The sequence below is a fragment of the Sinohyriopsis cumingii genome, unplaced genomic scaffold, assembly GCF_028554795.1.
Source record: "Sinohyriopsis cumingii isolate HCF-2022 unplaced genomic scaffold, ASM2855479v2 utg002626l, whole genome shotgun sequence".
NCBI lineage: Eukaryota > Metazoa > Mollusca > Bivalvia > Unionida > Unionidae > Sinohyriopsis > Sinohyriopsis cumingii.
In genome coordinates, this window is record NW_028316261.1 from 374,970 (window position 1) to 389,565 (window position 14,596).

General features: G+C 34.5%; 1 protein-coding gene across 1 annotated transcript in view; it reads right to left on the reverse strand.

Annotated features, from left to right (window-relative positions):
• Positions 1-14,213, reverse strand: part of LOC149770144 (BAG family molecular chaperone regulator 1-like) — a 30,690-nt gene extending 16,477 nt beyond the window's left edge. The window contains exons 1-4 of the mRNA XM_089949337.1: positions 14,144-14,213; positions 11,016-11,150; positions 8,475-8,557; positions 1,852-1,965 (exon numbers count right to left, since the gene is read on the reverse strand). Coding sequence (XP_089805463.1) covers positions 1,852-1,965; positions 8,475-8,557; positions 11,016-11,150; positions 14,144-14,189 — 378 coding nt within the window. The 5' untranslated portion in view covers positions 14,190-14,213. The remainder of the gene's footprint in view (positions 1-1,851; positions 1,966-8,474; positions 8,558-11,015; positions 11,151-14,143) is intronic.
• Positions 14,214-14,596: the final 383 nt, after the last annotated feature.

Here is a 14,596-nt window from a genome sequence, read left to right on the forward strand (position 1 = left end):
AGCTGTATTGGAGCATACTGTAATACATGGAGCACTGTTATAACACAGCCTTATTAGAGCATACACCAGTATATGCTACTGTGGGGTCTATACTGGATATCAGGTCAGCATGTTTTATTTCAAATGAACTATATACTGTAACAAGTCTTCTAGTAAGAACCTCATGCTCATACAAATTTCCATTCTGGAGAAGTTAAAGTAAGATTTTCAAGACAGCTGCCATGGTGGCCATATTAGATGCCAGATCAGCACTATTTTCATTTAGGACCAAACCGATATCACAAGAAGTCTTTTAGTGAATCCTCCCTGCTGATAAGATCCTCAACTCAGGTAGAGTATCAATAACAAGATTTCACTCTGTGTTCAAGAAAAGAAGTGACAAGATTTTTAAGGTGCCCATCATGGTGACCATATTGAACAATAAATCAGCACCTTTTCATTTAGGATCAACCAGTCTTCATAAGAAGTTGATTTGACTTTCTGCTCAGGACGTGTTGAAATAAAAAAGATTTTCCAGATGGCTGTCACAGTAGTCATATTAGAAATCTAATAAGTACCATTTTCATTAGACTTAACAGACATCATAAAAACTCTGCAAGTGAAAATCCCATTTTAATATGAACAGTAATAACACTATTTTCAAAATGGTGTCTGTGGTGGCCATATGTGATATCTGAGCAACACATTTTCATTCGGTCCAGGGTCTGCTTGGGATGAATGTGAGGATAAGTTCAATGGCAATCATCCACATAGTTTTGGAACAATAGTGCTTGCAACATACTTGTGCATAACATACAGATGGATGATGGACAACAAGCCATTCCAAATGCTCTGTGACTAGCATAGTTAAGAACAGGGTCTACAATATCTTAACTTGATTCATGTCTATGCTCTGACAGGCACTGATGTAACGGATTTATTATATATATATATATATATATATATATATATATATATATATATATATATATATATATATATATATATATATATATACACACACACACACAGACATAATTAATAGTGGAAGAGAGTAGAAACTGGATCTCAGTCTCATTCTTATGTTATCAAACTCAATCTCAGAGTATAATATTCAATCTCAGTATAAAATTCACAATCAATCAGTATAAAATAAAATCCAATCTCAGAGTATACAACTCAATCTCAGCATACAAAATTGAATTTCAGACTATAAAATTCATACAGATCTCCAGTCCTGGTTGCTATGATAACAACCATCTGCTAGTAAGAACAACCCAATCATAATTTTGGCTCAGCATGACATAAAGAATATTTCTACTTTAGGTGAAGAAATTGACAAAGCCATTCCCAAAAGAAATCATTGTTACACCATTTTGTGAGAGGCCAACTATGACACAATGCTTCTCTTTTTGGTAGCGATATCAAATAACTTTCAAATCAAATTTGATCAAAACTGAATCTGCTGTTCTGAAAATTGAAAACTATGTTTTTTGCACATATGGCTGATTGATAGCCCCCCCCCTCCTCCCATTTCAGTAAAATGAAAACTAGGTTTTCCACACTGTTGATAGACAGGACCCTTGGACACAAATCTGAAGGAGCATTTCCTACGTCACATTCATACAAAGTTTGAAAAAAAACTTGCTTAGTAGTTTTGTGAATCAAAGTTGATGCTGAAAGAAGGATGATTGGTGGATATATATGTATCATAAATTTGCGTGGACTTTAGCCATGTTAGCCAGAAATTAGCACACAACTTCACCAAATTATAGCAAAAGTGGGTCACCTAACTGTTATAATCTGGTGCAGTTATAATACAAGAAAAAGGAACAGATGAATATCTATGTGCCACCTTCCTAAATGTCATACCCTATGGACACCATCCAATTCATATGTTATGTCACTAAGTTTCTGCTCCTCTTTATCAAATGATTTTTCCAATGTCTTCAGCATCTGTACTTGGCTATCATCCTGGGGAGTTGGCTACAAAAATAAATTTTTAAACATTATCACAAAGTGCAGTGTTCCATTTATATAGAAATAAAGGGGTCTTCCTACCACTTTGCCTGCTATGCTTTCCTTATCCATTCTCTTTACCATTTATGAGCACAACCCTCTGTCCTTATTACCCTCCCCTCTTCAGTCAGTTCCTTTAATTGTATTTGATACTAAAATGGTCTGAAAATATTAACAAGTAATTTACATATTAATACATATACACCTCCCAAAATGTCATTTTCCAGAACTCAATTGTTTTCCTTAATCATGCTAAAACCATTTTCCAAAAATGGAGATTTTCCGGAATATCTGAATATGTGATAAACATTAATCATCCAGAGATGATATATCCCAAAGTCCACGGCTTATGTAAATACCTCTAATGAAACTACTCTAGGGTGCAACTGTTTCAATTTATATTCTACTTGTGCTACACATGTTTCCATGGTAACATACAAAATTACTGAACATGAAAAATTCTAAGAATCCAAGATGCCTCAAAGGATCCAGAGTTTTGCTCCAAAAATGAAAGTGTGAAATAGAGATAGATGATAAAAAGACAGACAATATCTTTAAAAATACTGAAACTGAAAAACTATGAATAACAAAAGGCATATGTGGAACACTAGCCTAATATCTACACCAATATTCACTGAGATATGTGGAATACTTGCCTAACATCTACACTTAGATTCACAGAGATATGTGGAACACTTGCCTGACATCTACACTTAAATTTAGAGAGATATGTGGAACACTAGTCTAATATCTACAACAAGATTCACCGAGATATGTGGAACACTAGCCTAATATCTACACTTAGATTCACAGAGAGATGTGGAATACTAACCTAATATCTACACTTTGATTCACAGAGATATGTGGAACACTAACCTAATATCTACACTTTGATTCACAGAGATATGTGGAACACTAACCTAATATCTACAACAAGATTCACCGAGATATGTGGAACACTAGTCTAATATATACACTTAGATTCACAGAGATATGTGGAACACTTGCCTGACATCTACACTTAGATTCAGAGAGATATGTGGAACACTAACCTAATATCTACAACAAGATTCACCAAGATATGTGGAACACTAGCCTAATATCTACACTTAGATTCACAGAGATATGTGGAACACTAGCCTAATATCTACACTTAGATTCACCGAGATATGTGGAACACTAGCCTAATATCTACACTTAGATTCACTGAGATATGTGGAACACTAGCCTAATATCTACACTTAGATTCACAGAGAGATGTGGAACACTAACCTAATATCTACACTTTGATTCACAGAGATATGTGGAACACTAACCTAATATCTACACTTTGATTCAGCAAGATATGTGGAACACTAACCTAATATCTACAACAAGATTCACTGAGATATGTGGAACACTAGTCTAATATCTACAACAAGATTCACCAAGATATGTGGAACACTTGCCTAATATATACACTTAGATTCACAGAGATATGTGGAACACTTGCCTGACATCTACACTTAGATTCAGAGAGATATGTGGAACACTAACCTAATATCTACAACAAGATTCACCGAGATATGTGGAACACTAGTCTAATATCTACAACAAGATTCACCGAGATATGTGGAACACTAGCCTAATATCTACACTTAGATTCACAGAGATATGTGGAACACTAGTCTAATATATACACTTAGATTCACAGAGATATGTGGAACACTTGCCTGACATCTACACTTAGATTCAGAGAGATATGTGGAACACTAACCTAATATCTACAACAAGATTCACCAAGATATGTGGAACACTAGCCTAATATCTACACTTAGATTCACAGAGATATGTGGAACACTAGCCTAATATCTACACTTAGATTCACCGAGATATGTGGAACACTAGTCTAATATCTACACTTAGATTCACCGAGATATGTGGAACACTAGCCTAATATCTACACTTAGATTCACAGAGAGATGTGGAACACTAACCTAATATCTACACTTTGATTCACAGAGATATGTGGAACACTAACCTAATATCTACACTTTGATTCAGCAAGATATGTGGAACACTAACCTAATATCTACAACAAGATTCACCGAGATATGTGGAACACTAGTCTAATATCTACAACAAGATTCACCAAGATATGTGGAACACTTGCCTAATATATACACTTAGATTCACAGAGATATGTGGAACACTTGCCTGACATCTACACTTAGATTCAGAGAGATATGTGGAACACTAACCTAATATCTACAACAAGATTCACCGAGATATGTGGAACACTAGTCTAATATCTACAACAAGATTCACCGAGATATGTGGAACACTAGCCTAATATCTACACTTAGATTCACAGAGATATGTGGAACGCTAGCCTAATATCTACACTTAGATTCACAGAGAGATGTGGAACACTAACCTAATATCTACACTTTGATTCACAGAGATGTGGAACACTAACCTAATATCTATACTTAGATTCAGCGAGATATGTGGAACACTAACCTAATATCTACAACAAGATTCACAGAGATATGTGGAACACTAGTCTAATATCTACAACAAGATTCAACGAGATATGTGGAACACTTGCCTAATATATACACTTAGATTCACAGAGATATGTGGAACACTAGCCTAATATCTACACTTAGATTCACACAGATATGTGGAACACTAACCTAATATCTACACTTTGATTCACAGAGGTATGTGGAACACTAGCCTAATATCTACACTTAGATTCACAGATATGTGGAACACTAACCTAATATCTACACTTAGATTCACAGAGATATGTGGAACACTAATCTAATATCTACACTTCGATTCACAGAGGTATGTGGAACACTAGCCTAATATCTACACTTAGATTCACAGAGAGATGTGGAACACTAACCTAATATCTACACTTAGATTCACAGAGATATGTGGAACACTAACCTAATATCTACACTTCGATTCACAGAGGTATGTGGAACACTAGCCTAATATCTACACTTAGATTCACAGAGAGATGTGGAACACTAACCTAATATCTACACCAAGATATGTGGAACACTAGCCTAATATCTACAACAAGATTCACAGAGATATGTGGAACACTAACCTAATATCTACACCAAGATTCAGAGAGGTATGTGGAACCCTAGTTTAAAATGAACAACAAGATTCTTACAGACTAATGATTTTCAGGATTTTTGGTCTTTTTTCAAGGATGAAATTCATTTTATCAAAGTTCACTTATGACTATTACTATATGGAATTAAAGAACATTTTAGCTTAGAAAACATGAATTTTCAAACCAAATGTTTTTTCTATTTCAAAACTTTGCCATAACATCTGAATCAGATATATAACAATTTACTAAACCACAAAATTTATCATAAGAAGCAAGTATGACTACTGAAAATTCCTATAAACTGGCATGTTATGTCATTTCAATTTAATGAATAAAAATGTAAACTTTACTTTGTTGTATTGCATTATGTTTCCAGGATAAAACAATACATGAATGAATAACTGAACTTAGTTTTGTTTTCACTTCAAACTTTTTATTCAAAAGAAATCAGAATAAAGAGTTGTAAATCAAGATTGCAATGTCTCATACTGAATACCAATTAACGGACATAGCACTGAATTAAGACAGACAAATGTTATTACTGTCAAAACTACATTACACAGATTTGGTACACCTGAAATTTATATGCATGATATACAAAGTAAACAGTTCCTATCACTGTATAAAAAATAAAACAAATGCAAAGTATTAGAATCTTATCTTAAGAAAGAATGTTTTAACCCTGAATTAATCTGTCCCATGTCCCCCAAACAAATATATTTCAAACAACCAAAACTCAAGCTGATTTTGTTAATAATGCATCACTTAAAAAAGACTTAATTAGAAAAGAGTTTATTGAATTTTGACAAAAAGCCCATCAGAAGTATATACTACCGAGTAATATATACAAAAAGGATTGAATTTTCTGTCAAATCAAGTTGTGTTTGCTTGTAAGCCAATTAATCAGCCCCCAAATCTGTACTGATATACAAAGAGCTGGTAATAAAGTTGTAATGGCGCTTAAAATTCACCTAATATGCAATACAAGGGACAATACTTCTTACATTTCTTCTGTGACAGATTTAAGAATCAACACCAGTATTTCAAGCTAAATGTCAGATGGCATAATAATTTAGCATCAATGTTTAGGAAATTTGAATTTATACTCTGCAAGGAATGCGGCAGTGCATATTTCAACAACACTACCAGACTTGGCCAGGATCACACTAACTTAATATGTAAGTGAGATGCACTGAATGGAATATTGCCCTATCACTGTCCACAAAAATGGAATACTGCCCTATCACTGTCCACAAAAATGAAGTGATCAGCTAGTGTCATTCTTGTTGACCAAAAAGTTGGCAGATTTCAACATTTTGCACTTTATGATAGTAAAATTCAGTGCAAAGTTGTTGTTGTGGCCAGAGTTTCTATGACAATAACATTTAAGACCATGCTCCCTTTACTAACTACCAAATAATAAGTTGCATCATAATACACATTTGATAACTTTAGATATTAAAATGGAAACTTGTGAAGACAAGCTGTATTACTTATCTCTGAAACTTAACGAGACACATGTTTGCTTATTGTGATGCTAGACTAGTCTTCATACCTTCTGCATACAAAAAGATACCAATATGGAACTTTATGCGGACTAACTAGTCTACTGGACAAATCAAATCAACTGAGTGTCTGGATTGACCACACATATATGTCTATGGCAAGCACCCAAATGATCCATACTACAACCTCCAAATAACCTGGTAAGAACTCAATAAATGTAACTTGCAAATCAGTTCAATTATGATTCAATTACTTGTTCGGGAAAAACTTAATTATAACTTCCCACAACTTTTCCCCGATTTCTGGGTAGCATGAGAACACTTGTTAAACAGTCTTGGAATTATACTCCTAATTAAAAGTCTGAATGATGGATGGATAAATGAAAACAGAAATGAAAGGAAATGTTAAATATTCTATTTTGGTATCTAGAGTTTGTTCAAGTGAATTTAAACATAGCTTTGGTTCCCAAAGATTCAATGCCATTTAATGCTGCTAATATTTTATGAGTGATTTCTTAGCACCATCTCTCTCATACCGTTATGGTGGCCTATCACTTACTAGATCATTTGCCTCAGATGTGGGAGGTCACAGGCTCGAACCCCAGCTGAGTCCTACTAAAGACTTATAACAATGGTACTAACAGCTGCCTCACTAGGTCCTCACCATTAAGAGGTTAGTATTAGGACTGGTCAACGTGGTGTCAGGACACTGTGACTAAGTGGGACATGATGTTACATGTCTGTGGCAAGATGCACCAGTGCTAGACATCACTACAAACTGCCACACTCAAGACATTGTAGCAATGTGACTTAAAATTGTTTAAAGATATGTTAAAAATCCAAATCACACACATACTTTCTCTACAGTGTTTCAGCCAGGTATGAGAAAAATGGGTCCAATGGTGTACTCATAATGGGCCAACCTCATAACAAAGCGAGATCATTTACATGGTCTGTTTTACCTATTATTTGCAAAAAATCCAAATAAATTACCTTCTTTACTTAAGGATTCTCCTAATTGATCACTGATGCTTTTAAGCATGTACTAACAGTACAGAAAAGTTAAATACTTTTGGTTAGTTATTCATTTCTGCTTTCATAGGTTCTTCATCTTGTTCAGTGCAGTCCTGTTGTCAAAGTCATTCTTATTTCTGTCATGATCAAAGTGTGATACAGGCAAAAAGAAATCTGTTTTCTATCGTTTCAAATGTGTCTCTTAATAAAACTTTGCTGCCCATACAATATGTATTGGTCACAATGAGTCCGTCTCAGTAAGGCAGTTGATTTTTTCCCTTAAGACTGACCACTTTTCAGTAAGGTGTAACAAAATATCAATAACTGCTATTGTAAAGCTGGAAAACATAATTAAAAGTTCAACACATCGACGATAAACATTATGTTCAACTGAAAAGTTTGTAAAGTATGCGTACTTTATATTTACCACAAGTGCAGTTGCACAAACTCTAGTTCAAAGACATATGCAGCTCAATGGCTTGTTGCTATCTCAACTTTACATAATTCTTGGAAATTCGTTTCCATTTCACGACGACGGCGATCATATTTCTCATTTGTCCAATAAGCGTAACTTTATCCTTTCCAGCTTTTATTCACAAGAATCTAAATACTTCCTTTTGTTCTTCTGTGTTGATAATTAACACTTTTCTTGAAGCTTATTTTCCCTTTCGTTTTAACAATGGTGGCGCTCTACAGTTTCGTATTTTGCAGAGGGTTAAAATTTTAAAGAAAAAAAATTCCCTGCTTTCCTCACTGGTTAAACTGCTATTTAAAGTTATCATGGAAGTTTTCATTTTCATGAACTTTAACACATTTTTGCATTCACTATATTTCCATACCTTTTTCCCAATAAACATAACTTTGGAACCATCTTTTAAACCAGCATCTATAAGGTTCTGGGCTGGGTCCTTCAGAGATTTACCTAAGGGATGAAAGAAATAAAGAGTATTATTAATTAAAGAATAAAAAAAAAAGAAAAAAAAACACACACACAACCAAAGTTATAATAAGACAATGTCACAGATCAATATACTGACAATATACGTGTCCAATAACAAAGATCCTGATATGCTGTTGCATAATGTGCAAATAGATCAGGATCTATGCTGCTTGTTCTATTATTCTAACATATTACATTAACTCAGATCCATCAGCAAATTAGGAGATGTCAGATCTGGGTTTGTGTAGCTTGCAATTGCACATGTCTTATAAGCAAATACCATATTAACCAAATAATACTTTATTCTTTATCACCAAGTTACAGACCTGTACAAATTACACAACCTGTTATAATTAGAGTACGATAATGAATTAATACTTTGCTGGTGAAAATAACTTAATTAAAGCAGACCAATAAGCGTATGAAAGCTACAAATTTTTTACATAAAAAAACCAGAAACAATTAAAGCAAAGATCCCACAAAGGATTAGATCCATGGCGCTGTTTCATAGATTTCTCATAATTTTTCCTGAGAGGTCTCACTAGGATTTTAAAACTGAGTCCGGGACTCCCATTTTGGTAAAAATAGGAGTCCCACCATCAAAAGTTGCAGTCCCTTCTTTCCTACAGAATCAACACAGACATGAGTCCATCTATTTTTAGATGGAGAGGTTTACATAATGTAATCACTCACTTTAATATAGCTTCATTACCACAGTCCACTTACAGGATCGCAAATTAATGGTTTATTTATTTGTATACGTACTTGTAGTAATTTTAAGCAAATAAATAGTATCTGATTTGCTGTTTTTCCCCCATATTTTCGCAAATACATGTAAAGTCAGAAAACAGCTTAGACCTTAAAGTGCATCTCATGAATTCCACAACACAGCATTGATCTATAATTTCAGACCTACATATTCTGCAGTTTAAAAGTTAAATCTTTAATAAAATAATACCTTAGCTTTGCTTTCAATAATTTGTATAATTTTCTGAAAATATTTACCCAATGATTTACGAAAACAGACAACCTAATAAACTGGAACATCCCAGACTTAGCGAAGTCCACCATTATTTCCTGTTAGGCCTACTGGTTCACTTACAGATTCAAACTAATTTTATGATGAAATAGTGTACAAGAGGCTGCTAATATATATCCAGATAACCAATTCTGATATTAAAACACTAGTTTGTATGTTTTATCATCAAAGGATAGCGTGCAGGAAATTGATAGTTGCTACCTTACTTGGAAAAGGGTTAATGGTCAATCAGCTATCAAAACATATGCTTGTGAATCGGCAAGAGTTTGTTTGTTAACTTAACTGATATCAAAACTAGGCCTAGCTTCTGATCTATTGATGAATACATTTGCTACAACATTAGAACTAACCGGGCTAAGGCGAGGGTCATTTTAAAAAAGTATGGTCAGTCAACGTACCTCTTAAATATCTCTTGTTCGTCCATCTGTGATACTAAATATGTCAACCCAAGTAAGGACTTATTCCAAACACTAAGCTAGGAATCACACACTTTCTTTCATTGTAAATATCAGCACAGCTAATTGATCAACACATTTTCCCCACAAAGCTGGTGGCTGAAGCAGGACTGGCAAGTCTTTGAATTTTGCCGCACACCTATACATGTGTATGGAGGACTCCCACCTCATTGATTTTCTGCATCCCAGATAAAAAATTGGCATCCAAAGACGCGTAATTAAGCGTTTAAAAGATCTCTGTTCCTAAAACTGATATTGTGTATTATCATAATGATTTCCTGACATTTTAGGTTTTGTGAAAGGTAGTTATAAACAGGGATTTTTGTTTTCAAATTGTGCACCTGGAAGTTCTATTATTCTTGAAAAACAAGTTGAAGAATCTTTCAGTTTGACATATGGTGATAGGTTAAAAGTGGGTTTATCAAAGACCAACACAGAACAGGAAAGGATGAAACACATGTGCCTGCCAACGAGAGTGAAAACAAATTTCCTGTATCACATCAGGCCCAATGAATTTGGATGCATTGGTGGAGATTTCCCTACCAATCACTAAGACATACAAGATTTATCATCATAAAACTATAATTAGACATCCTATGGGTAATAAGATGATGGTATTTCAAGTGCAACATACCCTGTATATAGTTTACTCTTTTAAGTAGAGTCAAACTGCAAGCAACAAAGACTGATCTGCTGTAGCACAATGCCTCTGCAGATCAGGGTCTGTGTTTTGTTCTATCGATTACAACTAACATAATGAAGAGACCTGGATCTGCTGTCCCATTATGTGATTACAGATCTGGGTATATGCAGATTGCTGTTGGACTCATCTTATAAGCGAGTATATACAGTAGGCATATCACACATCTTTCTCAAACGGGCAAATCCTATAAAAAAAATGTCTTGAAATACTAGAGTATAAAGACTACATTTTCACACTTGTTACCTTTATGTATCAGCCTCTGTGCAGAAGTGGGAATTCCTGTCCGCTTAAAGAGTTCATCCATTAAGTGCTGAACACACAGCAAGTCTCCAGCTTGTGATGGAGGCAAGGACAATGAAAGTTCATAAATTTCAGAACCTGTTTAAGGATAAGAAATAATTTCAAAATTTCCAGATTTAAGTGATTAAGGATAATGAATGAGTGTCATCTAGTCCATCTGATTTTAAGACGTGATTAGTGAATTCATGACGGTATTTAGGCATTTCTCTGAATATGTGTCAGGGTTGCTGTTTATGTTGTTATCTCACAAACACTTGGACAAAAAGCTGACAATGATATGGTGATGACAAATGTATCATAAAGTTCATATGGAAATTTAAGGAATAATATATAGTAAATGTAACATGTAAGGACAGGACAACATCATGTCAAGGTGGCTGTGGCTGGGGAGATAATGCCTTGTTTTTTATGGCAACCCATTTAAAAATTTTAGATACTTGAAACAGTTATACTATATGGCATCTTTGAAAATATGAAACCTACATAACTGAAAATTAATTTTTACATATATGTATGTGTTCAAAATAATATTTTTGTATGTATATGAAGGCCTTAAAGACATGAAGAGTCAATTTACATACATGGAAAATGTATCAACAAAGCTATTGGCAATGACTGAGGATGACCCTTTCCCCAATAAAGACACTCTTCAAAATGAAACTTCATTCATCAAGATCCAACACATCAGAGAATTAAGAAATCAAATCAATAATATGATTGGCATGGCAAGCCAACTGTTGTGATTACCCTTTCGATTCTCACCAACCCCTTTCTATGTAATGCATGAAAATCCTCAAAATATTGATTTTCACCCAACCAAGTTCCTACAGTTTAGTGAAAAAAATTGGAGATATTTTATGTACAAGGTGGTGAAGAGAGTATCATAGATATTACTTTTATGTAACATAACTGAAGTATCTACAATAGCATTTTTTAAAGGTCATTTGTAATTGTGATTGATGATAGCAAAGGAACCAAACAGAAGGCATACTAGGACAGTTCCAAAGTTCACAGTAAACTTAAATTTGCCAAACTGGTACTAAGAGATCTGTTCAAGAATGAATAAAATTGTTGCATTAGCTTAAAGAAATCACAGAAAAAGTATTTTAGTAATATAACAATTCAACAACCCTTCAAAGCAAGTCTTGATGTTTTTCTTATGATTAATGGCAGGTCTATAAATATAAGATCTTATTTTATTCTGACTCTACAGTGACACTAGAATTTATCCACATTCACATGCAAAAAGTGGTGACATTATACATAATGTTTTCACTGGTACACATGGTACGATTTAAATAACGGAAACCTATAATGTGATAAAAAGTGCAAAGAACTTAATCAATTCATTAATTGATTTATAGTTTCTAAACTGACTCTGAGTAGAGTGGCCCTAACACCATCATCTTACCCGCGTTTCATGCTTAATGGAAGTTTTCAGTGCAACAGACGGACATGGTCCAATCCATTTCCAGTTTCTGGACAAGTCCATTTTTAGCAAAGGGGTGTATCAGGACTACAGATGTAGATATATAAGTCGTCTGCTTCCGATATTTATAATGACGAATCAAGCAAAGGAAAATGACAACTACGCTTTTCGTGTGGATTTAACAAGTGGTTTAATTTCTATGTTCATGTATGCAGAGGGATATAATTCCAAACTCTCAACGTTATGTAATTTACGCAATTATTCAGCATTTTCCTAACAGGATGAACTACGTCATTATGTTGTCTGATGGAAATAAACTAGCCTATAGTGTACACAATATGGCGCCATGTTAGTATGGAAAGTCCATTAAGCGTGAAATGGTGCAGGGCTGAGGGGTGCCAGCATTAGTGCCATTCTGGTCAGTCAGATTAGAAATTATAAATCAATGATTCAATTGACTTAGTTCTGTGCACTTTTTATCACATTAAACCTTCTCGTTTTCGAAATATGTAGGGGGTACAAACAAACGGGTAAGTAGAGTCAGACTATAGAGAAGTCCTACCTGTAAGACCTGACGCTGATATTTATGTTGTGGGAGTCTTACAGCCTAACTAACAGCTCTGTGTAGTGTGTTTTGATGTTGACTAACATCGTTACAAAAGTCACATTTTCAGGAATATTTCACACAACTGACAACTAAAATAATGACGCTTTTCTATAAAGTAAAGTTATAATGTTTTAGTCAGACTTTACTTACTATAATGCCTTTTCTCGAATAAATTCAAATTCTCACTAAAGCAATGGACCCGTTTTCAAGTTTCTTTGGCCTACATTTCAGTTGGCTGGAAAGCGATGAAAACCGAGAATGCTGAAATCGGATAAAGTTGAGATACTAATTTTTAACAAAACAAATAAAAAATATACTATGCCTATTGGAACTGTAAGCAATGGTTCGTTTCGTTCAAGAAACTGATCCCCAACATGAACCTACTTGAACTTACTTTGCCATACCTTGACTACTGTCGCATTGCAACAAATTCAAATGTATGTCAACGGAACTTGAAAATGGATCCATTTGCTAGTGTCATATTTTCATTCCACAAGGATAAAGACAGCACAGTAAGTATATTAATTATACATTAATTAGTGGTAAAATGTTGATATTGGCTGCCAAGTGTGTGAGATATTCCTGAAACTTTGATTACTCATTCATATGTCAAGGACATCGGAACACACTATACAAGGCCGTTATTTGGATAGTAAGACATAGCACCTAAACAAAATCAAAATGTGCTATGTCTTACATGTAGTACTAACTATAGAGCTGCCAAGTGTGAGATATTCCTCAAGTCCGACTTCTCGTCCCGATGTTAATCGACCTCGGAACACAGTACACAGCTTCATGTTAGACGGCGGCCTAAATACAATATCAAGGTCGACGTCTTACATCGTAAGAATACTTCTGCGGACGAGAAGAATTAATTTCTTATCACAATAATGATCATCGTTGAAGGTTACTAGTTCAGTTTTACAATTTGGAGAAGCTGTTACGTCTAAACATGTGTACAGCTATATATTTCAATATAAGGAATCTATGCGATTAAATTTACAAGGACCAACGCTGACGGCTTCCAATGATTACCGTGAACAACTCGCAATTTCATGGAAGTTCCCGCGACAGCGGCCATGATGAATCCAAGTGGAAACCAACTGTACGGTTCTCGAAACTAACTAAATTATTTAGGCGGTACATCTGACCAGTCAATGTGTAATGTTAACACCTGGATACGATACCGCCAATTGGTACCATCACGTACAAAACGAATAATCCGACACGAGACCTGCTAGAATATATATTGAAGAAAGAGGACAATGTCGGTAGAAAGCCATTTATAGCTTAAGCTGAGTTGTTTTAAATCATGCCGACCTTAATTAAATCCTAAATTATCATATCTTGGAGTGTTATTTATTAAAGGCAGGTAGAACTGGATGTGTAAAGTCATACTTGCATAAATTATGAAACATAATTAATAAACATCCATAACGCTATGAAAAAAATGAGGGTTATATGATATATTTTGTTTCAAGATCCCAC